The sequence below is a fragment of the Protopterus annectens genome, chromosome 6.part1 (genome assembly GCF_019279795.1).
Source record: "Protopterus annectens isolate FY-2018-M chromosome 6.part1, PAN1.0, whole genome shotgun sequence".
Lineage (NCBI taxonomy): Eukaryota > Metazoa > Chordata > Ceratodontiformes > Protopteridae > Protopterus > Protopterus annectens.
Genome location: NC_056738.1, coordinates 98,553,660 through 98,581,220, shown reverse-complemented (window position 1 = coordinate 98,581,220; position 27,561 = coordinate 98,553,660). Strand labels below are relative to the sequence as shown.

Below are 27,561 nucleotides of genomic sequence, written 5' to 3'. Positions count from 1 at the left end.
GTAAACTGGGCACTATTGTGCCCATCCCCTGAGTTTGGCTCTAGGAACAGAATCTTTTCCACTTTTCAGCATAGGATTTTCTAGTACTAGGCCTCCTTGCCTCCAGAATGACATCCAGCGCTTGCTTACTGAGAGATGGTAATGGAGAGCTCAGGTAATTAGCCAGGCTGCAAGCTTCAGGGTTTGAAGCTGGGGGTGCAGAATCTGGCCCTTCTGCTGGGACAGCAGAGAAGGGGTCTGAGCCAGGTGCCATGGTTCCAGCAGTGACACTGCGCAAGAGGAGGTGCCAGTGTTGGCGTGGCCAGCCTAGCGCAATGAGTATTGTCCTTGGTTTGTCCCGTTTGATCTTTAGTAGAACTTTGGAGAGGAGAGGCGGGGGGGGGGCATAAACAGAGAGGTTTTCCCAGGTGAAGGACAGGGTATCCACTTTCCAAGCTTGTCTGTGGAGTCCTTGTGCAGAATTTGTCCAACTGGTAGTTCTGAAGGGAGGCGAAAAGGTCCATCTCTGGGCTCCCCATTTGTTTCTCAACATGTTTAATATCTTTGGTTCCAGTTTCCACTCGTGTAGGTCCATAAGATCTCTGCTTAGGTTGTCTGCCAATGAGTTTAGTTTGCCTGGCAAGAATTGAGCCTGTAGGTGCACTTAGTAGTTCAAGTGCTGTGTTCCACAGAGCCATGGCTAGTCTGCAGAGGGGGCAAGAGTCGTCTCCCCCCTGCTTGTTTATGTAACAGTGGTGTTGGTCTGTTTTTACCAATAATTGTCCTGGAAGGATATGGTCTTTGAAGGCTGAGCATTCTGTACAGCTAACATTTCTTTTTGATAGATATGCAGGTGCATTTGACTCTGGTTCCACTTGCCCTGCTAAGTGAGCCCCCCATGCATAGTCTGATGATTCTGTTCGGGCGGCAGGGGGTAGCATGAATGGCAGTCCCTTGTTGAGGTAGCAGGCCTCTGCCCAACAAAGGAATTCTGTCTTTATACAAGGGATGATAGGAATCACAGATTCCAGGTCCTGAGAATGTTGACACCATAGGCTTTTTAGATACCATTGTAGTTCTCATATACAGTCTTGCATAGGATGCAAGAGGCCATGAACCCCACAGCTTGTAGCATTTTCCTTGCAGTTAACTGGGTCTTTGTGGCCAGTAATTTGAAGTAGGCTGTCAGATAAACTTGTTTCTCTGCCGTGAGGTAGGCCATCTGGGAAGTTGTGTTCAAGCTTGCACCCAGGAATACAATTCGTTGACAGGGTACTAGACGAGATTTCTTTTCATTTATGGTGTACCTCAGTGAGGTTAGGAGTTTCTTTACAAATGCCAGATGTTTTAGTAGCATGTCCTGACTTTCTGCTTGAATTAGACAATCATCCAGGTATGGTTATATTTGAATATTTCTTTGCCATCAAAATGCAATGACTGGAGCTAGGCATTTTGGGAATATCCTAGGCGCAGTAGATAAGCCAAAGGGCAGTGAAGAGAACTGATAGTGCATGTAGCCTGCTCGGAAGCATAGGTATTTTCTGCAAGAATCCCTTATTGGGATGTGCAGGTAGGCTTCCTTTAAATCCAATGTTGCCAACCAGGCATTTTTGCCTAGCACAGGAAGCAGCTGATGAAGAGTTAGCATTTTGAATTCTGGAATTACCAAAAGGTGTTTAGGATAGATGGGTCCAGGATAGGACGCCAGTTGTCGTCTTTTCTGGGTACCAGGAAAAGTCTAGAGTAAAAACCTTGTCCCCATTCTTTTGCTGGGACAGGTTTAATAGCCCTGATATTTAGAAGGGAGAGCACCTGCTGTTGAGCCTCTGCCCACTGACTTGTGAAGTGGAATCTGTATCCCTGGGAAACTATATTTAAAAACCCATTTGTCTTGGGTAATGAGGTCCCAGTTTTTTGCATGCAGGGTGATCTTTCCCCCTAAAGGTGCATTCAGTTTAGCAGGGCTTGGAAGGCTTAAGGTCTAGTCATTGTGACAGTTTACCATAAGGGGGGTGTCTTACTACTTACAGCTTTGAAAGTGGGATCCCTCCACTGCTTAGGCCTGTGAGTACCTTGAGACTGTGGCCTAGGTGGTCTGCTGTTCCTGGATTTGGATGGAGAAGGCCTGGAAGATACAGGAAAGGACCAATTCTTAGAAGGCCAATGCCTACTAAATCTGGGAGGCTGTATTTGCAGGAAATCTTTAACAGTTTGCATAGATTTAGCTTTTTCCTCCATCTTTTTAAATACGTACAGTTGTGTACCTACCATAAATGTAGATGCTAGAGTGTATTCACTGTTGCAGTCATTACTCTTGGGTTATCCTGCTGGCAGGCTACCCGCTGTCTGAATTCCAAAGTTTTGGTCCGGCGTCTGTTGCCTCTTCCCTGACGTCAGTGTGCCAGGGGTATAAAAGATGCATCAGACGCCATTTTCTTCGTTTTTTCTTGCCCCAGATGTCAGGTGCCCCCAAAAGGGTAGGCTAAATAAATTATGCCAATAAAGATGCATGCACTAAAGTAAACATTTCCTTCATATACAAGCAAATACACCACATAGGTTGTATAGAATAGAGAAGTACAGATAAGACCCAGCAAAAGAAGGGGGGATGGTGGGAGGGTAACCTGGACTGCAACAGTGAATACAGTAACTTCTACATTTATAGTAGGTACACAACTGTACTATGTTAATCTTGTTTCACTGTTGCAGTCATTACTCTTGGGTTGAATCCCAAAGCGGAGGATGGGTGGCTGGGCTAAATAGGATTAGGAGAAGCTATGAGGCCCTGCAGAACTGCAGTGGCAAAGCCTGCTCTGGATTTAGAGTAGAGATGCAAGTGGTAGTGCTTTGTAAAAGTGTGCACTGAACTCCAAGTTGCAGCCTCTAAGATGTCTTTGGTTGGTACTCCTCTGAGGAAGGCTGCTGTAGTGGCTGCTGCTCTGGCTGAATGTGGCCTAATGCCCTTGGGCACTGATTTGCCATGCTGTGAGTAGCAAACGAATGCTATGGCCTATCCATTTTGAAATAGCCTTTCCTTGTGATCCTGCAGCATATGCCATTAAAAGTTGCTCAGTCTTTATGAAAGCTTTAGTTCTGTCCAGGTAAAAGCGTAGCTGTCTATCCAGGTAAAAGCGTAGCTGTCTGTGCATGTCCAAAGAATGCAGAAGTCTCTCACCCTTGTTCTGTGGGTTTGGATAAAAGGTAGGCAAGTGAATGGTTTGGTTAAGGGCCACACTGGACACCACCTTGGGCATAAGTGTAGGGTTCGTCCTCAGAGAAACCCTGTCTGGATGGAAAATGATAAAAGGTTCCACAGCCATGAGTGCCTGTAACTCCCAGACTCGTCTTGCAGAGGTTATTGCTAGGAGTAGAGCTGTCTTCCAGGATACGAATTTTTTATCAGCTGTTGAGGCTGGCTCAAAAGGAGGCAGTGCGAGTTTTTCCAAGACATAATTGGAGGTCCCATGCAGGTATTAGTGCTCTCCTTGGAGGTCTTTTGTTTTTGGCCCCTCTGAGGTACTGCCTTATTAAAAGGATGAGAAAAGATAAGGTGGTTCTGTATTGTAATGGGCTGAAATGGCAGAGGCATGAATCTTAATTGATGAAAAGGATAGGCCTTTGTCCAGCATCTCAGTTAAGTATTGTAAAATCTGAGGAATGTTTGTTACAAACGTGTCAATTCCTTGTTCCTGGCTCCAAGCACAGAATCTCTTCCATTTTTCTGCATAAAATTTTCTGGTACTGGGCCTCCTGGCCTCCAAAATAACATCCATTACAGCTTTGGAGAGAGGAGTGTTCTGAATGGCTACATTATCTGCCATGCTGCCAGATTTTAAGGTCCTGAGTTGGCTTTGCAGGATCAGATTGCTTTGTTGCGTCAGTAAGTGAGAAGTTTGAGGCAATGTCCAGGCTGAACCTCGAGACAAGTTCTTTAGGATTGGGTACCAGTGCTGGCATGGCCAGTCTGTGGCAATCAGTATCATTTTTGGCTTCTCTTGTCTGACCTTTAGGAGTACCTTGGGGAGGAGAGGCAGTGGAGCAAAGGCATATACTGTTAAGTTTTTCCAGCTGAAGGATAGGGCATCCACTTTCCATGCTTGCTTGTGATAAGTCCTTGTGCAGAATCTCTGTAGTTGGCAGTTGTGAGGGGAGGCAAATAGATCTATGTCTGGACATCCCCATTTCCTTGTTATCATGCTGAAGACTTGTGGATCCAGTTTCCACTCATGGGGATCCATGCAGTTTCTGCTTAGTTCGTCTGCCGGAGTATTTTTCTTTCCTGGCAGGAATTGTGCTTGCAGGTGAACTTGATAAGTCAATGCTGTGTCCCACAAAGTCATGGCTTGTCTGCAGAGGGGGTAGGAATGTGTGCCTCCCTGCTTGTTTATGTACCACATGACTGCAGTATTGTCTGTCTTTATCAGTAGTTGTCCTGGATGAAGTAGATCCTTGAAAGCTGTCAGGGCATTCTGAACAGCTAGCATCTCTTTTTGATTGATATGAAGATGCATCTGGCTTGCGGGCCATGTGCTCTGAATACATTTTCCTGCCATGTGGGCCCCCCAGGCATAATCTGATGCATCCGTTGTTAGTGTCTGCCTGGCTGTGGGTAAAGTGAATGGCTGTCCCTTGTTGTGGTGACAGGCCAGTGCCCACCACTGAAATTCCTGTTGCAGGCAGGGAATGAGGGTAATTAATGTTTCCAGGCTGTGGCAATGTTGAGTCCAAACACTTTAGATACCATTGCAGTTTCCTCATATGCATTCTTGCATAAGGAATTAGCAGAATGCAGGATGCCATGAAGCCCAAAGCCTGCAGAATTTTTCTTGCAGATAACTGGGTCTTTGTTGCAAACATTTTGAAGTAAGAAGTCAGTTGCCTTGGTTTGTCTGGCGTGAGTTAAGCCATCTGGGCAGTTGTATTTAAGCTTGCACCCAGGAATATTATCTCTTGAGAGGGTACTAGTTTTGATTTCTTTTCGTTTACTGTGTACCCTAGGCAAATTAGTAATCTTTTTACAAACGCCAGATGCTTTAGTAGAATGTCTTTGTTCTTCGCTTGAATAAGGCAGTCGTCCAAGTAGGGATATATTTGGATTCCTCTTTGCCTGCAAAATGCAATTACTGGTGCCAGGCATTTTGTGAAGACCCTGGGCGCAGTAGATAAGCCAAAGGGCAGTGCAGAGAATTGGTAGTGCAGTGAGCCAGATATGAATCAGAGGTATCTTCTGCAAGACTGTCTGATTGGGACATGCAGGTATGCCTCTTTTACGTCCAACATTACGAGCAAAGTCTTCTTGCCCAGCATGGGCAGTAGCTGCTGCAGTCTCAACATTTTGAATTTTGGAACGTCCAGAAATGTGTTTAAAATAGACAGGTCCAGTATTGGTCTCCAGGATTTGTCCTTTCTGGGCACCAAGAAAAGTCTAGAGTAAAATCTTTATCCCTACTCATGTTGTGGTACTCGCTGAATGGCCCCTCATGTCCATGAGGGATGAAACTTGCTTTTGTGCCTCTGCCCACTGATTATGTGGCAGGTCTGGCATACCTTTTGCCCTTGGCAGGGTGTGAAAGTGAAACCTGTAGCCCTAAGACACTATGTTCAAGACCCATGTCCTGGGTGATCATGTACCAATTTTGTGAAAAAAGTGCTAGTTTTCCCCCTAAGGGTGCTGCCAAAAGATAAATGCTTGGTTCTGGCAGAGGAAAGTCATTGGGACTGTTTCCTGTATGGCTGTGATTTGTCTTCTCCGCTTTTGGAGGTAGAAGCACCCCATTGTTTAGGCCTGTATAAGCCTTGGGGCTGGGATCTGCTTCTGGGGCGTCTGCATCTGCCTCTTTGTGGCCTGTCTGACACTGGAAAGGACCAATTCTTTGTAGGCCAGTTCCTGCTAAATCTGGGTGGCTGCACCTGTAAGAAATCCTTAACTGTCTGCATAGATTTCGCTTTGTCCTCCATTTTCTTCAATACCGCTTCTGCTTCAACACCAAACAAAGTATCATGTTGTAATGGAGCATCTATTAATTTTGCTTTAACATTATCAGGCAGATTCTGTTCCTTTAACAAAGCATGTCGCCCAATGACAGAACCCATAACAGCGGCCCTGCAAGATGCCTCCGGAGAATCAAAACCACATTGCAAAGTATGCTTTCCCACTTGTTCAGTTGCATGCAATAAGTCCTGCATTTCTTTGTTTTCAGCACATTCAGAATTTAACATTTTTCTGTTTAAGCAGTGACAATAAATATGCTGATATTTAAGCATATGAAATTGACAATTTAAAGCCCTCACAGCCAAGGTAGCAGAAGTGTAAAACTTTCTCCCCCCCCCCCCCCCATCTGTCCAGTGCCCTTGAATCTCTATCAGAGGGGATAGGGTTTTTTGCAGTGGAAGCCTTGACCCCTTTGGGACCCTGAAAAATATAGTTTCTGGGTCAGCAGCAGGGTTTTTATAAAGACATTTATGTGAATCTGGAACCCTGTAGTATCTGTCTAGCTTAACAGGTGCAGAGGGTAAAGAGTCAGGGGACAGGCCGGACTCTGAAAATACATCTACAATGTCTAAAACAGGAGGGATAGCAAGAGGCCTGTGCTGAGGTAGTAAAAGAAAATCTCCAAGCCTTTTCTTAGATTCTGAGTAGTCTTGGCTCTCCCAGTGGAAGTGCTCCTCATGGTATGCAGGGTTTCCCCAAAAGAAAAATCCTCAGGAGGGGAGGCTGAAGGGATAGATTCTTCGGCATTGGAATCCTCATAGGGATGGAGAGAGTATTCTTGGTCAGAAGAGGAAGCGGAGGAAATGGAAACCGGATCTGAAGATTCATATTCTGTCTCTTGCCTAGGCCTCTTCTCAGGGGGGGGGATGGGAACCCCTGATCAAAGTAATTAGGTCTTCAGCCATTTTGAGCAGCTGTTTTTTTTAGGCATGGAGGCCTGTCCATGGACTTGCTGCACTTGTTTTTTTGTCTTTAGTGGTGCTTTAGTCTTTGCCTTAGGAGCTGTAGTTGTGTGTAGGCCTGAAAACACCCTCACAAGCCGATGCCTGCTCAGCGGCTCTGGACCCATCTGAGGGGAATATTTTCCAAGTGTCCAATACCTCGAGTTTCCAGAGGCCTAGTCTGCTCCATGTGGGAGTCGGAAGCAGCCTGCGGCTCTGAGGTAGCAGGCATCAGGGGCTGCGAAAGCGCCTCACTGAGAACCAGCGACTGGCTTAGAAGACGACTCAGTTTTGGACCTTGGATGCCTGTCCTTTTCCTTGCATTCCTTGTGAATTGCGGTAGCCGGATGGCTATCGGACGACATGTGTAATTAAATCTTCGGCCAAAGTAATGAAATGCAAAATCGTACTGACGCTTAGAGCGTTGGTTAAATCTAGCACAAAATCTGCAATTAGCTACGTCGTGATCAGGGCCTAGGCAAGGAATACAATAAGAATGGAAGTCCTTATGAGGTATTTGCTTCCCATAAGAAATAAAATTATTAACTTTTTCTGACATCGGTCTGGAGCAATAAAAAAAAGTTTCCCCAACGGGGTACTTAGCTTTAAGTGAAGACTTCGGATCTGAAATTCGAACACGAAAATCTCAGGAGTTGGCCGACCAGCACTTGCTAACCGCTTCTGCTTCGGGCACCACACATCAAGAAAGACTGATGTAATGGCATTGGCTGCATGCTTTACAACCCTGACTACATGGAAGAGACAGCAACCGACGCAGGACCCAAGATTTTGATAATCAGGCCAGCTGAGGGCTACCTGCAAGCAGATAACCCAAATGTAATGACTGCAACAGTGAAACACTAAGATCATACCATTCCCTGCTTCAACAATCCAATTCTTTACAAGTGAAGAACCTTCACTAACTCATTATACTGACAGACAAAAAGTGGGTCCCCCTGCCTGAGAAGTACATCTTAACAGCCACAGAGGAAATTATTCCTCTCCACCGCCCAGTCTTTCATGGCTATAACTGCTAAGCCAAGAGGACTGGGGGGGGGGATGACAAACAGTGGTATGAGTAACTACAAATGGCCCCAACAGAGTCACCTACCAGCAGCCGAGATAAAAATGGAGTCAACCCAATACCCAAAGACTCCTTAATCTTTTTATGGGCAGGGGAAGGTACAACCACAGAGAATGAAGTTAACTCCACAGTCAAGCTGAGAAAGACATCAAAATAGGCACATCAAGTGTGAATAAGTTGGTAGTGTACAGTAGAAAACAAGTGGTTTGGAAGTAAACAAACCACTGAAAGCTCCCCAGAAGCAAAGTATCCTTTCCCAAGCACACAAACAGTGCAACAGTGTCTTTAATAAAAATTGATAATGCTCACTACAAAAATGTTCATACAAGCCCGTAAGCGCTCCCTTAGAAAAGCCCTGACAGTCCAACTACAATACACTTCTTGCTAAACACAAAAGTACTGACAGGGAAAATTCATCAGTGCTCTCCAAAATTGGCTAAAGGTTTTTCCCAATGGGTAACATTTGCCCAACCTTATAGGATCACAGACAGACAGATTCACAGGGCCCACTGAAGGCACATTCTCTCAGTGGCAAAAAAGCTGTGAACTAAACACAGTGATGCTTTTTGCCCACACTGTCAATCAGTCCCCTCCATGGTCAATTGAGCTATTCCTTCCCCATCATAAAGATAACCAGGAAGGACATTATTCACAATATACTACCAAGTGCACACAATGCCCTCCCAACACCTAGGGAGAGGGGAGGGAACCACAACCTTTTACTTCCCTGAATGGCTCTTCCAGAGAAGTAAATTTATACTAGCAAATTATGATGTTTTCACACACACACACACACACACACACACACACACACACACACACACACACACACACAGCTTGAAATCTTAAGAAGAAAAAAAAGTTTACACAAACTTTCCCATTTCAAAACACTGATGTGCAACAGGTAAACCAACTGTCACTGCATGCCTCTTCCATACTAGAATATTTCATAAATAAAAGCCATGAAAAGCATTGGCAATCTACACCACCAAGGAAAATGAAAAACACTAAGTAAAATAAAAATCCTGATCAACATCAATGAAAATGAATGTACCAAAAATAAATCTGATAAAAATTACCTGACAGATGCCATTTAAAAAGAAATGGAAAAACAAAGTGCAACACAAGGGTGTACAAGTGAGAGATTAAAAAGGAGAATGTCAAAAGAGTCATTGTTTAATGTTTACGCATCTTAATCTTCTATACGCATCTTAACCAACTGTCAAGCTACAAAAGTGAAAGCAATAGGTGCAAGACAGGAATTAAATCCAGTATTCAAAAACAAGTAAAATATAAAAGTTTCACAATGGCAATACAAGATAAAGAAATTATGCAATCCCTATAAACATCTGATCTTCGTTGTCCATTTTCATTCTTCCTCAACGAGTTTAGATCTGATCCTCAGATCAGACTCTGCTGCTTTTTTTACAGCTCATGGATACTGAAAACTCTTGAGCTCCTCCTTTACTCATAATGCCCTAGTTTCCCTCCATACCTCAGATCTTGTTTGCTGACCTTATTGTTAGTTAAAAAACAAACCACCACTTTTATAAGAGAAACCAATATATGGAGCTTAAAGGCAGGAATACTGGTTCCTGTAGCACCTTCTCATTCACTCAGAAGTCACAAACAAAATGGTAGGGGATTGGAGGGAGGGGAGACTGAAAATGGACAACACAGATGGAATGTTAAGGCGAGTGCATAACTTATTTCTGATGTTGTCAATTTTCATTTGTTCCACAACAAGGGGGCCAGAGTCCCCAGCTACCTGAATCCTGGGTGGACTCTAAAAAGGCCATTCCTGAGCACTGTTGAGTAGAAGGCTGCTCTTCCCCCTAGAGACCAGGTCCAACTTGTAATGAGTAATAAAGGTAGGAGGATTAGCCCAAGTTGCAGCAGCACAAATAAGATCCATGGAAGATCTGGATAAAAATACTAATGGTTGCCATGGACCTGGTTGAATGAGCTCTCAAAGGTTTTGGCAAAGATGAACCCAATTTCTTGTAGAAAGACAGTTAGCCACTTGGCTAAAGTTACTTTTGTAACTGGCTTGCTCAATTTTTGATTCTAAAAAGGAGACAAATAATTGATCTGATTGAGTTTTTCCATTCTATGCAAACAGAAATGTAACTGTCTGTGAACTTCCAGTAAGTGCAACATGCATTCCCCTCTGTTCGAGAAATTTGGAAAGAAAACTTGAAGACTGATAAATTGATTGATGTTGGATTCCGACATCACCTTATGAAGGAAGGATGGACTGCTTCTTAATGACACCCTATCTTTATGAAAAATTAAATAGTGTCTTAGAAAATAAGGCTTGAAGTTCTGAGACTCTAGCAGAGGTTATGGCTACCAAAAAGATAGTTTTCCAGGTTAAAACTTCTAGTTCACACTTTGCTGACAGTTCAACTAGAGGGGAGTCAAAGCTTGTAAAACTAAATTCTAATCCCACGGTGGAACTGGATCTTTGAAAGGGATCTTAGAAGAAAGGTTCTGCTTATAAAGGCCTTAAAAGTTTTGGAGAAGCAAAGGTGAAATTGTTTACTCCTATATGAAAATTAGAAATGGCAGGTAGTTGTACTTTAGTCGAAAAAGCTAACCCCTTCATTACAAATTGTAGCCAAAAAACAAGAACTTTAGGTGCTGTTGCTGAAAGAGAGACAATGTCTTTCCGTTGTGTCCAAAAAACAAAATCTTTTTCCATTTACTTCTTTAAAATCTTCCTACTAAAAGCTTTATGGGAAGACAAAAGAACGCAACATACAAGGGAGGACAGCCTGGGTTGTCCAGCTATCAATGGAAGTGGAGAAACCATGCAGTAAACATCAGACCTGATTCACCCAGACATTTCACACCTATCAGTTGAGGCAGAAGGTCTGGAACTGGATGCAGTATCCATGAAGGGGGAACTAGATGAGGCCAAAGAAAGTGGGAACCAAATCTGACGAGGCCAATAAAGGGGCAATGAGGATAACTGTGCACTTCAAAATCAAAATGCTTTCTGAAAAACTTTGGGATTAGAGGGGTTGGGGGTAAGCAAAGGGGAGACCAGGGAGCTAGAGTGCACGTCAGTGATTACCCCGAGGTGGTGGTGGGGACAGACCTTTACTAGTTTCACCCTCCATTTAACACAGTGTGGTGGCCCTCACCAATATGGTTTAACGAAACAATGTAAATAGTGTACAAAATTGTGCAGACAGAACTATAATTTAAAAAATGATGTAAAACAGAACAGTTGCTTTAGTCGGGCACCACTGTGCATTAGGCAGTGAGGAATTTTGCACTGTTCAGTTAATACAACTGATCACTCAAATAGCTGATCTTAAAATCATGCCATTTCATAGAATAAGCAATAACATCTTACCAAGTTTCAATTTAACTGCTTCATTTGTATCACATTTGTACTCTGCCAACTTCTTCTCCATAGCACTTAAATCTACAGAAAGAAAAAAAAAACACTTTACAACACAAGAAAAAGCCTTTTCTGGCAAAATAAGCCAAAGTCCATTCACTGAAGCATTACCACTGAATCTGGTGGCAGAATTTCTGTTCCAAATGGGAAAAAGGGGTTGTGGGTGGATGGATGGACTGACTGCACTACTGTTGGTGCCAGGGCCTAAGGATGTCAACACTCAGTACAGAGATGTGTCAGTTCAACAGTGCAGAGGGATGAAGCCCTGACTGCAGCTCAGGTCACTGGATTTCAAAAGCATCCCTTCCTCTGAAGGAGCCAACAAGTGGAAAGATCAGCAGGTAATACAGACTTGAACATCCTGAGGTGGAAGTCAAATCACTGCAATGCTAGCATTTAGCAAGCAGAGGTGCACAGCAAACAGTACAGTGATCAGCTTTGCTAAACCAATGACAAAGCCTCTTCTGTATATATGTGTGTGGAAGCATGCATGCATGTGCAGGACGACATCTGACAAGCTTCCACACAAATGACAGTCCATGCATCAGCCGGGGGGGGGGGGGGGGCACATATGACATGGTATAACAATAGAACACCCTTTAGTGGTGCATCACTCAAGAAGCAGCCTAGAGGGGTGGAACAGTGGGACATCTGAGTTGTGCTGCATTCTGAGGGACCAATTACATATTTGAAAGGCTTGTCCTAAGAGACACAGACAGCCTCAGAATGGAAAGATTAAAAAAAAAAAAAAAAAAAAAAAGGACACGCAGACTGACGGGAGGAGGACATGCTTCATACCTTAAGGCAGAAGCGTATGGCTGATGAACAAGACACAGGACACCCTCATGTCTGCCCAGTTGACTGCTCCCATTAGTCAGGTCTCATCTCATTCAGCAGGGAGGAAACTGACAGGGCTCAAGACCTACAAGACAGTGGCTGATGGTTGGAAGGAAAAATAAATAAATTGCCTAGAAAAAGATAAACAATCTCTTAATACTCTAATAAAATGTATTGAATACATGCCTTCAATAAGAAAGTGGTGTGTAAAATGTTTATCTAAATGCAAACCACATACTGAAAATCTGCCTGTAAATGTACACGAGATAAAAAAAATATATATATATATATAAAACCATTACAGCAATCAAAATATAAAATGCTGACACCATTTTTAAAGTAAAACTGCGCAATTCCCTAACCAATGAGACTGTATTCTATGTTTTGAGAGATGCAAGATCTCTCTTTCAGCTTAACAGAGAGACTTTTTTCACATGCTCAGGGACTGCCATGATACAACAGACCATTCACCCTCCAGAGTGCAAGAAATTTGGACAAGGAAAAAATTATTTGTCCCTCCTCCCCAACGCCCAAAAACCAGGGAAAGACTGTAAATATTGCTCTTATAAAATCAGAAAGTGGTTAGAACAGATCCAATGCATGTCATGATTTAGCAACTTCGATCTTCAATTATTTGCCAGAAAACCACACATTTCATGAGGGGCAGACCAGATCTAGGATAAAAAAAAATCTGGACATTCTGCAAAAAATCTAGGCAATTGAGAGGCATGTATCCCAGCTATAAAAACCTAATAAAAGCAAGCATATAATCTGCCAATCATGTTAGCAAAGCAAAGACAGGAGGGCTACTCAATCCCTTAGTATTAGCATAAAAAAAAACAAACAAACAAAACACCTCATCCCAAATACAGCTTTTCTAATCAAAGGAAAGAGGCATATATTCATTCTGATTAATCCAGTTACTGTGTCGAGTTGGTTTTACCCACTTCTCAAAAACTGCCAAAAACAGACTTCACATACATCAACTTGCTAGTTTAGTCTACCACAGTCTTCTGCACTGACAGACTTTGACATCCGGATCAGCAAAGGGGCAAAAGTGGTACCAATGAAAGAATTTGAGACACCCGGAGTTTGGAAGAAAAAAGATTTGCCATCTCTAACTGATGGTGCAGACTACTAGGAGCTTATAACAACCTGCCTGAATTTTCAAGACAGCCACTACCATCCTGTTGCAATTTACCTCACACAGAGCACAGGAGGGAGAGACCACAGGAGATGAAAGAAACCTAAGAAAAAGAAGTTCTTACCATAACATTCCATCTGTGTTGTAGATCTTTGTTCATTCATTACCATTAGGACCTCGGTTCTGTCCTTGGAACGGATACAGCCATTTCCAAAGTCCGTGCCAACCAAAAACTAAGACCTACCCATAATGCCCCTCTCCTGGTTACTTCAGATAGAGTTTGCCCGCCCTTAGATAATAGATGTAATAATCAAAAGAAAAAACAAAAATAGTTGGTGGCTATGTCTGAGCAAATACCCTAACCAGGAGATCCTAAAGTCCACCAGGAGTCCAGGTAGGGGGAAGGAGGGCAGGAAGTAATGAATGAACAAAGATCTACAACACAGATGGAACGTTATGGTAAGATAACTTCTTTATCTGATGTTGTAAATCTTTGTTTATTCATTACCATTAGGACAGAGTCCCCAGCTACTTGAGTCCTGGGTGGCCCTAAGGAAGGATATTCCTGAGCACCATAGAACCAAAGATGCCCATCCTCTGCAATAGAACCAAAAGATGCCCATCCTCTGGAGGCCAAATCCAATTTGTAAAAGAGATATAAAGGTACGAGGTCTTGCCCACATGGCTGCTGTGCAGATATCATCCACAGAGGCTCTGGAATGAAATGCTACATAAGTAGCCATAGATATGGTAGAATGAGCCTTTACTCTGGAATGTAAGGATAGCTTATTCTGTTGGTAGATAAAAGATAATGACGTTTCTAAGCCAGAAGGATAAAGTCACTTTGGAAACAGGTTTACCCAATCTGGGTCCTGCAAAGGCCACAAACGATTGATCCGTTTTCCTGAAAGATTTATTCCTGTCCAAATAAAAACAAAGCTGCCGATGCACATCAAGGGTGTGCAAAAGGTACTCCCTCTGTTAGAATGTGGAGGGAAGAAAACCAGCAGGTCAATAGATTGGTTAATGGAAAAGCCAGAAGCGACCTTGGGCAAGAAAGAAGGGCCAGTACGAAGGGACACCCTATCCGTGTGGAAGATCCACTAAGGACTCTTGACACTCAAAGCCTGCAGCTCAGATACTCTTCCTGCTGAGGCAAGTGCTACTAGAAGTAAGGTTTGCCATGACAAAAATTGCAAATCACATGAATCAAAAGGCTCGAAAGGAGAAGCACCAAAGTCCAGTCCCAGGGTTCTAAGGGAGTCTTGACCGGAGGTTTAACATGCAATACTCCTTTCCTAAAGGTTTTGCAAGCGGTGTGACCTAACTGAAGAATTATCAAGATTATGAAAATTGGCGATAGCTGCTAAATGTACAGTGATCAAAGCTGAAGCTCCTGCATGCAAATCAAGTCGGGTATTGTAGGATCTTTTGAATAGGCATAGAGAAAGGGTCCAAGTTCTGACCTTTGGCCCAAATAGAGAACCTAGTCCATTTACTAGAATAAATGTTCCTAGTGGAAGGTGCGTCTGAAGCCAGAAGAATTTCATGAACAGATGGGATGTCAGGTGGCCTGGCAATCATTGGAAGTGAAGGAACCAAACCGCGAGCTTGAGACTGCGCAGGTTTGGATGAATCAGTCCCAGAGGATGAGAACAGGTCTTGGGAATGATCCAGGATCCACGGACTGTGAATCAGATGAGGCCATAGGGAAGACCCGGTGGCCAATAGTGCATTAGAGCGTCCCTCGGTGGTTCCCCCTGAGGGGGGAAATCAGGGAAAAGTAGCTTCTGCATTTGTAGTTGGGGGGGGGGGGGGGGAAGGGAGCAAACAAGTCGCACCAAGGCTTGCCCCAGCGTTGGCAAGATCCGATCAGCTGTTACAAGGTTGAGGGACCACTTGTGAGGCATCAAGATGTTCCTGCTCAGATTATCCGCAATAAGGTTGAAACTCCCAGGAATGTGTTGCTATAACGAAGCAGTTGGAAGTATCGCCCAGTGCCAAATCCTCATGATGTCCCGACACAGGGGGTAAGACCTGGTTCCGCCTTGCTTGTTAATATACCAGACGACTGATATATTTGACAGAATTGCAATTGTCCCAAAGGGTAGGGACACATGTAACACTTGCAATGTTAGGAGAACTGCCCTTAGTTCCAGGACATTTATGTGCAAATTGGCCTCCATGGGGGTCCAGGTGCCTTGGACAGTCTTTCCCTGGAAATCACCCCCCCCCCACTCACCCTAACATGGAAACATTTGTGGTCACCGTGGCAGACAGAACGGTCGACAACAAATATTCGTTTGTGGGTTCATCTACCATTACATTTCTTCCTTGCAACAGTTTTGAGACACGTAACATGCGGTCGAGTGGGTAAATTAGCAACGACCATTGTGTGGAAAGGAGCCACTATAGGATTCTCATGTGCAGTCTCGCCAGTGGTAGCAACGTAATGGCAGCCGCCATGGAGCTAAGAGTTGCAGTACAAGACGTGCTGGTACATAGGTCTGAGGAAGGTGGTCTTGGATGTGGTGGGTTATGTTCAAAAACCTGTGAGGGGGGGAAAGGGAAGCTTGACAGGATGTTGTGTCGAAGACCGCTCCAAGTGAATTACAGTGTCTTCGTTGGAGACATTGAGATTTGTCCTTTTTGACTAATCCCCAAGCGGACAGCAAGACCTTGAGTGTAAGAAGATTGCTGGTCGGAGTGGTAAGGAGACAATCGTCTAGATAGGGAAACACCCGGAATCCTTGTAGTCGAAGATGAGCTACCACAACTGCCATACATTTGGCGAACACTCGAGGGACTGTCGAGAGACCAAATGGCAGTGATTGGCTCCCAGCCAGGAGCAGAGAGCCATCTTTATATAGTAGTACGCGTCCTGGAGGTCTATTAGAGCACATCCAATTCTCTCTCCTTAGGAAGGGAAGAATGGACTCTCTCGTGACCATCCGGAAATTTTGAAGTTTAATAAATTTGTTCAACAGGCTGAGATCCAGGATTCATCTCCCATCCCGTGTCTTTTTTGGCACTAAAAAGAACCTCAAGTAAAGCCTGGATCCTGTCTGGTCTGGTGGTACTGGCTGGATGACTTTTCCTTAGCAGATTTTCTATTTTTAAGGCTGCTAATTCCCTCTGATTGGGCGGTACATCAGGGATGGGAGTTAAATCAAATGGTATTTGGTAGCCTCTAGATATTAATCTCTGCACCCAAACATCGGTAGTAATAAGATGCTAGGCTGGTAGATGCAAAGAACGACCCGACTGCTTCCAGAGGAAAGCAAATTAGGCCGCTGCTCAGGAGAGGTGGTAGGGTATGCTGGAGAAAATCTCTGGCATCCTGGTTACGCGGATCCCCTCTACCCCAAAAGGGACATCTTCCATACGAGTTGCCCCCTCTGCCCCGGGGGGGGGGGGGGGGGGGATTGTTCACCGAGAGCATCACAAAAAGGTCCTTGGGATTTCTTGAACCACATTTTTCCTCCCTTCTGGTTCCTGGAGTAGGACCTCTAGGGTTGGAAAGGCATATGCCCACAGCAGACTAGGTCTTTCCATCTTTCTCACTACGTGAGAGTGGGTCTCGTAATTTGGGTCCAAAAAGTGCAGATTCGTCGACAGGTGCATTGACGAAGGAAGATTTAAAGGGGTCTACAAAGTCACACAACCGCATCCAAGCATTACGTCTCATGACAACTCCTGATGCAGCAGCTAGAGCTACCCCCACGGTGGGGTGAGATACCAAACGCATCGAGGAGTTAGAGATGGATTCAAGGGTAGCTAGCTGCAAGGCGACAGTATCATGCACCTCATCAGGCAGTACCCCACCAAAGAGGGGGACATTTCAGAAATTGGGTCTCTTTGGAGATGAGTAAAGTGTGCCAGATAGTACAGCGACCAAATGGCGAATGTCGCTGAAGCATAGGTCCGTTTCCCCTAGATTGTCCATGGCCCGGGACTATTGAGGATGGACGGTGAAACTATCTTCTGCCAGTTCCTTTTTGGTGGCCACCATGACCATAGAATCAACAGTCAACTGCTAGGACCAGTGGGGGCTGGTCTTCAGGTGTAGATAACATTTTTTGTCTGGCCTCTGAGGAACAGGTTCTACATTGCCCAGGGCCATGATTTTAACAAGGTCATCTGCCGGTGGAGTCAACCAGGAAGTAGACAGCCGGGCATGAAGGTCTGCTGAACACAGATTCCTCACAAGGAGGGTTATAGGACTTAGTCTCCCCGCTGCTGGAGGATTTCGAGAATGCCTCCGAATGAGATAATCTGGGGAAGACCGTGGTGACCCTTCCCCCTAAATCACAGTCTTCAGTGATAGATTCCTCCAGTGAATCGAGGTGCTTCCTCTAGCACCATTTCTTCCGGGGTGGCTCCCCAGTGGGATCTTCTGAGGAGGACCCGGGGTCCCGAAATAGAGGACTGGAAGAGGTGCATGCTAGGGGAGGGCTCCGATACGGATGTCATTGGTGCTGACAGAGTCCACTACCTGTACAGTTTGATATTTTTTGGAGGTGAATCGGGAGGATGATGGGGACTATGTGATTGGTGAGGTGAGATTTGTCACGGGGTATGGGAAATGGGAGGTTCCTCGTGTACCCTATTCTAGCAGTTTTATGCCAACAAAAATTTCTCCTACTATTGCATCATTTGGAAAGGTTTTGTGCAAGCAGCTGGAAGTAAATATTTCAAGCGTGTCAGCAGTAAGAAAATAAATAATTTAAACAAAAATGAATGGTTAACTTTGCAAAAGTTGTGTGAGTTACATAAGGATTATGTCTTTCTTTAGCTGACAAAGGAGGTAATTGTATTAATTTTATCTAGGGACAAATATGATAAACTGGCAGAGGAATGCATTAATTTATTTATTATTATTTTTTTTAATCTTAACCCTGCATTAGAGTTCAATGGTTTATTGTTGGTGTTACTTGAAACAGGAAAACAGACTTGGCTTATTCTCTCCATCAGATGTTAGAAAATTACATATCCAAGAACCCAAAGATCATACCAAAGATCCACAACAGCCTTCATAATCCACCCGGGAGACCTACTGTGTCAGGAGTGGGGGCTTTTTTGCCAAATGTAGGTATATTCTTAGATGCACTTTTGAAAGGTTTTTTTTTTTCATAGAGTTGGCCCATATATACAAAAATGGCAAAGAATTTTCTGATTTAGTAGGTGGTATGAGATAGGAGGAGGATTTTTATTGGGCCAGCGTGGATGTTAAAAGCATTATATACTAGCATCAAAAATGTTGGGGGATGGAGGCAATAGCCAAAATGATGGGAGAGCCCTAGAAATCAGCTTTATTCTCCAATAACTTGAATTTTCAATTTTTTTTATTCAATAAACAAGTTTTTTTTTTTTTTACAAAAAGGAACTGCAATGGGGGTGTCTTATGCCCCCATCGTATGCAGTATTGCTTATGATTTATTTTGATAATTTTGTATACAATAAAAAAAGTTTTTTTGTAGATAAAAAGTGGTAATATATAAAAGGCTTACTGATGATCTTATATTTGTGTGGAGTTGCACAATAACTATTTTGGTTTGGAATTTACCTGCGAAGTATGCAAAACAATGCTATTATTTTATTTGAAGTTTTATGTAGGGGAAGATTATATGATAAAATTTAGACCATTCACCAAAGATACTGCTGTCAACAATTTTTGTTGGCAAGCAGTATGCATTCACCACACCTTTTGAATTCACTGCCCTTTGAGGAGTTCAAATGTAATTTTAACAATACATTTGATGTGCACAATCTAAATGGAGATTTTATAAAGGTTAAGCACAAGTTGAGAAGCAGGGGACATAGTGAGGATATTTTACACATGGAAGAAAGGAAGGGTAAGGGGGAATTGGAGATTTCTGGCAGACAATCAGGGATTTTTTTTGTAGTGACACATTCTTGGTCTAGTAGGAATTTTGAAAGGATTTTTTGCGGACAGATATTCTCTGATAATTTTAAGGGGGCTGGTCAATAGATTTTGGCCCATGGTGCGCAAGGATGAAGGTTTGAAGGACATATTTCCTAATAGTGTTACTCTCTCCTACAGTAGATTTTCAAACCTGAAGAAATTACTAAATTTAGGAAAAAAGTTAAAACCGAGGGACACCAGTTTGGTCGTTTTCCTTGTGGCAGATGTATAGTGCTACAGAGTGAAAAATGTATGTGGGAGTAGGATCAATATAAAAGTACACAGCTTTGGGTCTTTTCAGTTGTAAATCATGTGGGATGGTATACATTATTGGTTGTGGGTGCACCCCAACCAAGTGGTATGCTGGGCAAACCACAACAGAAGTTAAAAAACGCATCCTAGAACATTTGGGGGATATAAGGAATCAAACAGGAAAATCCAGTGGCCCAACATTTCTGGTCAGCACACGGTGGATCAGATGCTAGTTCTTTCTTTTCAGTTTTAGCCAAGCCTTCTGGTAGTATAGGTTCATAGGTAGGTACTAAGCTATCGGCCCAAGGGCCTATGTGAGCCTAGCCAGCAAGGTTCCGTAGCTTACACCACCCAAGAAAGTTATTTTCCTGCCACTGTCCAGCAGACACAGAAGTGATCCCCGGGGTGCATTTCCTATTTTCCATCCACTCAAGATTTTTCTTGAGTGCTAATGAAGAACTTTGCTGGACATAGATGGGTAGCTTGTTCCAGAGTATAGGAAGTCTCTGGGACAGGAATCTATCCCTCCAGCATGTCCTGTTTATTGTGGTGACAAGGTTTACGTCCCTAGAGTGTGTAGCTCGGACGGATTGGGTTTTCTTTAGGTGTAGCATGTCCAACACCTCTGGGTTTCACATAGCTTTATATGTTAGGTAGAGATCACATCGGAGAAGGCGATATGCTACGGAGTAAAGCTGGAGTTTGAGGTGGTCAGTGTAGGGCATTTGTTTGAGACCAGTAATCCTCTTTGTGAGGTACTTCAGTGGCCTTTCCAGCTGCTGCAGATGTCTTGAGGTACATTCCAAAAGGGGCGTTGTACTCTATAATGGGTCTAATGAGTGACTAGTAGAGGAGAACAATGACCTCTTTTTCCCCAGATAAGAACCCTTTTATGATTAGGTGTGCCACGTAGAAGGACTTCCTGACTACTGTGGTGATGTGACTATCAAAGGAGAGACTACTGTCCACCTGGGTCCCAAGGTCTCTATCACGCATTCGGTATTAAGATTGCTGCCTTTACCAAAGGGGATGACACTACACTTTTTGGCATTGAGCTTGAGGCCATGGCTCTGACATCAGGCATCTGTCTCTGAGGCCCTTCTGTAGGATGTCCACATCATTTGGGGACTTATGGCTCCTAGTTTGCAGTCATCTGTGAACTTAGTTAGCCAGAGGCCTGCTGTGTTAGCCTGTACTTCAGAGAAGTAGATTGCGGTACTCCACTTGTCACTGCTTTGAGGTCAGCTTTGGAGTCTGCAACTTTTACAGTGCGGGTTCTGCCAGTTGGCAACCCATCTTGTGACGTAGGGATTTATACCTAGTTTAGCTATAATTACAGAATGGGGGATGGTGTCGAAAGCCTTGGCGAGGTCAAGATAGGCTGTGTGAACCACCTTACCCTCATCCACGGCTTTGGTGACTGCCTCAAAGTCTATCAGGTTCAGGAGGCATGATCTGCCTTTCACAAACCCGAACAGGGTAAGATCCAGTGTTTGGAGGTTACCAATGTCTTTGTTTATGAGTTCTATGATGATACGTTCCATGGCCTTGCAGACCAGGCTAGTCAGGCTAATGGGTCAATTCCCGGGATCAGTGGGGGCTCCCCCTTTGTGGAGTGGGATAACTGTTGCTGTGTGCCATTCAGTGGGCACAAAGCCTGATGAGAGGCTATTATTGAACATGGTGCTTAAGTGTGGAGCCAGTTTGTGTACAATGCAGCCTAGGATGTTGTCCGGTCCCCATGGATGCTGTGTTTTTGGCTTTAGAGAGAGTGCAGCTTTTACCTGTTTAGTTGTGATTACAGGGACTCTGCATTCTTCCTGTATAGATATGGGCCTTTTAGGGGGGTGAGAGGGAGGTAAAGTTAGCACTTAACCTATCTGCCAGGATGTTGGCAATATCAGTTGGTTCTGTAATTTTCGTGCCTTTGTGCTGTAACTCGGAGCAGATCTGGGTGTTGCCATCTAGATTCTTGACATAGCTATAGAATGCTTTGTGGTTGTCCTTGGAGTTGTGGCGATTTTGTTTTCGTAGCTAGCTTTGAAGGATCTTATAAGGGATCTCAGCTTCTTACTGAGGCTGACCAGGGAGCTCCTCCACTCATGGGATTTTACTCTCTTCTGCAACAGTTTCTTCCTTCTGTTGTACAGTTTGTTTATAGCAGAGGACCACCAGATTGGCTTCCTTTTTTTTGGAGGATAGCACGATCCATGCACTCATGCAAGTGCTTATAGAGTCCATTTGTTTAGGATTCAGCAGTTGTAAATGTATTGTCCATCTGCATGGGTGTCATGAAGTTCAACTTCTGTCTTAAGAATCATGAAGTTGGCTTTGGTGAAATTTTTTTTATCGTGGTTTCCTTAATGGGGGGTGGGGGCAGGATGTGGATATCAAGGGTGATAAGCTTATGGTCGGATCGGACCAACGAGGAGTTGACTTCAGATGTGGAACACTGGTCACTCATGTTGGTAATGACTAGGTCTAGGATATTGTTGCCCCTGGTGGGGGTGTGGATAAGTTGATCTAGGGCATTGGAGTTCTAGGGCATTGGAGTTTATGGAATTCCAGAAAGTGTTGAGCCAAGGTGTTTGGGTACACAAGTAGTTTTCCCAGTTAATGGTGGGGTAGTTGAAGTCGCCCATTATTAGGGCGTTTGGTTGAACCCTAACATTTTCCAGTACATCAAGAAAAGAGGAGTGGGAAACCTGGGGCATGGTGGGGGATCTGTAGCAAGCTACAATTTGGATTGCAGTTTTGCCCAGAGTTAGTTGCACTTGGATAACCTCGGATGCATTATGCTAAGCAACTAGCCTGGAGGTGTGGATATCTCTAATGAATATGGACACACCTCCGCCTTTGGTGTTTCAGTCCAGGTTACATGGCCGAAAAGTGTGGTATGAGTTACAGCCTGGTAGTGCAGGGGTGCTCTCTGGAGCCTTGAACCAGGTCTCAAGTCACTGCACAGATGTAGCATTACTCTCAGTTTTTGCTTGCCTGTTCCTGTTAGGGTGGTGAATTTGTTATTTGAACCCTGCCTAAAAAAGGCACTACAGGGGCAGCAAGAGACAGCATCCGGAATCCGAGGTACGACAGGTGCAGGCCATCTGTGGCAAAGCATCATGGTCTGTCGACCAGTTCATCCCAAGCAGACAGATAATGGATCCCCTTAGGACACCAGAAGCTTAGCCAATTGTTGAAGTCAATCATTTTGTCCTTGCACTGTATCATTCTGGGCGATGACAGAATGCTACTGAAGGCTAGGGTCATACCTGCCTGGGCTACAAGATCGGAGAGCTCTTCCATATCTCTTTTCATGTAGTCCAGGGAGGTACATCTCAGGTCATTCACACCAACATGGACAATGACAGCCATATTTGTATTTGTTGTGGAGTGACCCGAGTGCGTTGGTTATGTGGCGGATCCTGGCACCAGACAGGCAGCTGACAGCAACATTCTCCTTGTTTAGCCTGGTGAGTGGGACATCAGTGTGCCTAACTATAGAGTCACCTATGACTAGTGTGTTGGGCACGTTGTTTTGCCTTATTGGCTGTGGTTGAGTGACACAGTCTGTGGGCTATGTGTCATTTGGGTTGTGTTGGGGGATGGAGATTGCTTGCGTTTCTGCTTTGGAAGTCTCTGTTGCTTAAGACAGATTATTATCGAGAGCCTCCACATATGTTTTTGTGTTACTAGGTGTGGATTTTGGTGGTGTAGATTTAGAGAGACTATGGGATGAGTGTGGTGCAAATGTTTACCTTCTCCTCATGACTGTCAAGTTCAGTCTTGGTTGGAGAGAGCTTTACCTCCAGTTTGGCTAGATAAGTGCATCTCTCACAGGTTGTAGTGTTGGGTGGTAGGAGGAGAGGGTTGTCTGTGTACATGAGGCAATTTCTACATTGCCTCAAGATGCCCAGATTCATCAGATAGATAGGAGAGAACACTGGGAGCTGACCCTTGGACATCCCTAAATAAAACAGTATTTTCCTCTAGATAAGTGAGGAAAGTGAGTACAAGAGCTGTTTCTCTCTAAGCAAGTGAGAAAAGAAGTACAAAAACTGTTTTCCTCTAGGTAATGAGGAAGATTGAGTGCTATAGTAATTAGTAGCTTATTTAGTGCTTACAAGTTCTGAACAAGTGCTGAGCATGAATAAACAAATTTAAGTGCTAAAACTAAAAATCTGTATCTGCACTAGACGAGTTACAGGACAGAAACAAGTGCAAATGCAGGCTTTCAAATCAGAAAAGTTGAGAGATGGAAGATTGCCCAAACGGCCAATAACTACAATTTCTGGGCCAGAACCACTCTGTGTGGTAGACAGGTTATCTAGTGCTTACCACTCCCACTGATAAGCTAGAAGGCTTCCCCCCCCCCCAACACAGAAAGCCTTGGGGGGGCTCAGAAGCTTACATACAGTCCTGGATACAGCAAATCTGTATCTGGAATTAGAAGTTATGTACTCACCATAACGTTCCATCTGAGTAGGTGTATTCATTTGTCTGCAACCTGTGGGTTATGGATCCGATATCGGATCCGAACCGGCATGGTTTTCCAGCTATGGATCCATGCTCTCAGCTCCTCCCCTCACCCATAATGCCCTGCTCTACCCTCATGACCTCAGATCGAGTTTGCCAAAGCAACAACACCCTAAAAAGGGTAACATAGAATATGCAGGAAACTGAAAGGCCAGGGGGATAGGAGGGCGGGATGGTTGCAGACAAATGAATACACCTACTCAGATGGAACGTTATGGTGAGTACATAACTTCTAAATCTGAAGTAGGATATTCATTTGTCTGCAACCTGTGGGACAGAGTCCCCAGCTACCTGAATCTTGGGCGGCCATCATGGAAGGATATTCCGAGCACCGCTGAGCCAAAGGATGCTCTACCCCTAGATGCAAGATCCAACTTATAGTGGGAAATAAACGTATGAGATGAAGCCCACGTGGCTGCTGCACAAATATCATCTAGAGGAATCCTAGCCTTGAAGGCTGCCGAGGTAGATACTGACCGGGTTGAATGGGCATGAACACCCTCCGGTGCGGGCCTTCCTGAAGCTTGATAAGCCAATAAAATGCACTGTGAAATCCAGCGGGACAGAGAAACTTTAGAGATTGGCTTGCCCAAATTGAATTTTGCAAAGGAAATAAACAGCTGGTCGGATTGCCTATGACCAGCTGTCCTGTTCAGATAAAATCTAAGTTGCCTGTGAACATCTAGTGAATGTAGCTTATATTCACCTTTGTTTTCATATTTAGGGAAGAAAACAGGGAGGTTAATGGACTGATTGATGTTTGCTTCAGAAGCGATTTTAGGAAGAAAGGACGGGTTGGTCCTGAGGGAGACACGGTCCGGATGAAATACCAAGTAAGGAGGTTTAGCTGATAATGCTTGAAGTTCAGAAACTCTCTTGGCTGATGTAATGGCTACCAAAAAGGCTGTCTTGTAGGACAAGAATTTGAGATCCACCGTAGCCGCTGGCTCAAAAGGAGGGGCGGTCAAGGCCTGTAGGACCAGAGAAAGGTCCCAAGGAGGAACTGCTTGTTTTATAGGGGGCCCTGAGAAGAAAAGTACCTTTAAGAAAAATTTTACACAATTTGGCTGACATAAGAGGATTAGAGTCATGGCCAATGTGATAGTGAGAAATTGCCGCCAGTTGTACTTTGACTGTGGAACTGCTGGCACCATCGTTAAAGAGAGTGGTTAGAAAGTCAAGCACTAAAGGAAGAGGAACCGTGAAGGGATTCAGGCCTTGCCGCTCCGCCCACAAGAGAAAGCGTTTCCACTTGCTTCGTAAACCTTTCTAGTGGATGGTTTATGAGCCGCCACCAAAATTGCCTTAACCGGTGATGAAATACCGGAGTCCTTATCAAGAGTGGAACTGGAGCAGCCAAGCGGTCAGCTTCAGGTTGTCCAGATTCGGAGGAGGAATGCAGGATGGATGGGATATCAGATCCGGGATGGGATCTAGAATCCAAGGAGGATTCACCGAGTGAGACCTTAGGAAGGGGAACCAGATCTGTCGAGGCCAGAATGGAGCAATGAGAATCATTCTGCAACCCACCCGAGAGGCTTTCTGAAGAACTTGGAGCATCAGAGGCAAGGGTGGATAGGCATACAGAAGACCGGGTGGCCAAGCATGCACCAGAGCGTCTCTTGGGGTACCTCCGGGAGGAGGTATTAGAGCGAAAAACTGTCGCACTTGGTGTTTGAGGGAGAAGCAAAAGATCGCATGAAGGGTTCCCCACCGTGCGAATATGCGTTCGCTACTTGACAATTGAGAGACCACTCGTAAGGGGTCAGAATGGTGCGACTGAGCTTGTCCGCTAGGATGTTGGACCGACCGGAATGTGCGTTGCTATTAGAAAGCGATTGGTGGAGATTGCCCATTCCCAAACTCTCATGGCCTCTCGACAAAGAGGGTAAGACCTTGTTCCCCTTGCTTGTTGATGTACCAGACAACAGACATGTTGTCCGATTGAATCGCAATTGTTCCCAAGGGAAGAAAGTCCTGAAGTGCTAGCAACGCTAAGAGCACTGCTCTCATCTCTAGAACATTGATATGCAGTAAGGTCTCTGAATCGCTCCACGTGCCTTGGACGGTCCGCCCAAAGTGCCCCCACCCGAGGCAGGAGGCGTCCGTGGTCACCGTGGCGAGAGGGGAGAAGCACAAAATGGGCGGCCTTTGTGGAGATCCGGGAGTGGAGCCACCACAAGAGGGACCGCTTGCAAGCCTTGCTGATCGCTATGGGATGATGCATGGGAGAGCAAGGTATGACCACTGTACTAAGAGCGTCCACTGTAGAATGCATATTGAGCCTGGCAAGAGGAAGAAGTGCTATAGCCGATGCCATGGACCCTAGAGCCCTCAGGACCAACTCCGCTGGAACAGAACTTGAATGGAGAATGGCCCGCACCTGGAGCTGCAGATTTAGAACTCTGTCCGCAGTGAGGAAGGCTCGTAAACTCCTTGTGTCTAGCCTGGCCCCTATAAAATCTAAGAGCTGTGTGGGCCAGGTTGGATTTCTTTGTATTTATTGTGATGCCCAGAAAGGGAGCAAGATGGAGAAAGGAGTCTCGCCAATAGAAGTAGATGCCTTGTTGGGGCGGTAAGAAGCCAGTCGTCCAGGTAGGGAAAGACCTGCACCCCTGAAGCCTCAGGTGGGCCGCTACCACTGCTAATACTTTGGTGAACACCCTGGGGGCTGTGGTGAGACCAAAGGGAAGGACCCGAACTGGTAGTGACTGGCTCCCAGCCGAAGCGGAGAAACCTCCTGGAGCGCCTGTCTATCAGGATGTGGTAGTACGCGTCCTTGAGGTCTATCGAGCACATCCAGTGATTTTCTCCCAGAAGGGGGAGAATAGATTGCAGAGTGACCATTCGGAATTTTTCTTTGGGGACTGCCAGATTCAAGAGAGAGAGGTCTAGGATTGGTCTTAGTTCCCCCGTCTTTTTGGCACTAAAAGAATCTGGAGTAGAACGCTGATCCGATCTGGTCTGGGAGAACGGGCTGGATGGCTCTTTTCTTTAGCAGATGGCCAATTTCTGCCAAAGCGGCCTCCCGTTGACCGGGTGGGACGCCTGGGAGGGACTTCAACTTTGGAAGGTGAAGGAAAGGAATGCGATATCCCCTGGATATGATTTGGAGAACCCAGCGGTCCGATGTTATGGACTCCCATGCCGCTAGGTGCCCCGAAAAACGTCCCCTGACTGCCTCCAGAGTAGAGCAGTCGGGCAACCCCTCAGGGTTGCTGCGCGGGCCGTTCAGAGAAAGGTTCCCTGGACCCGAAGTTTCTGGGAGCCCCTCTGCCTCTAGGGCGGCGTCCTCCCTGTCCTCCTCTGCCACGGAAGGACTGGTTGTCCGGAGCAGGCTGGGACTGCTGCGACTTCCGGAACCACATCTTCTTCTGACCCTTTTGGTTCCTAGAATAGGGCCTCTGGGGTGCAGAGAAGCGGATTCCGACGGCAGACAGCGTCTTCCCGTCCTTTTCGCT

At 45.0% G+C, this 27,561-nt stretch overlaps 1 protein-coding gene across 1 annotated transcript in view; it reads right to left on the bottom strand.

The window, feature by feature from the left end:
- Positions 1–27,561, bottom strand: part of HAT1 (histone acetyltransferase 1) — a 1,164,331-nt gene that overhangs the window by 1,110,758 nt on the left and 26,012 nt on the right. Inside the window, exon 2 of the mRNA XM_044075533.1 lies at positions 11,361–11,432. Within this exon, the coding sequence (XP_043931468.1) occupies positions 11,361–11,432 (72 nt within the window). The remainder of the gene's footprint in view (positions 1–11,360; positions 11,433–27,561) is intronic.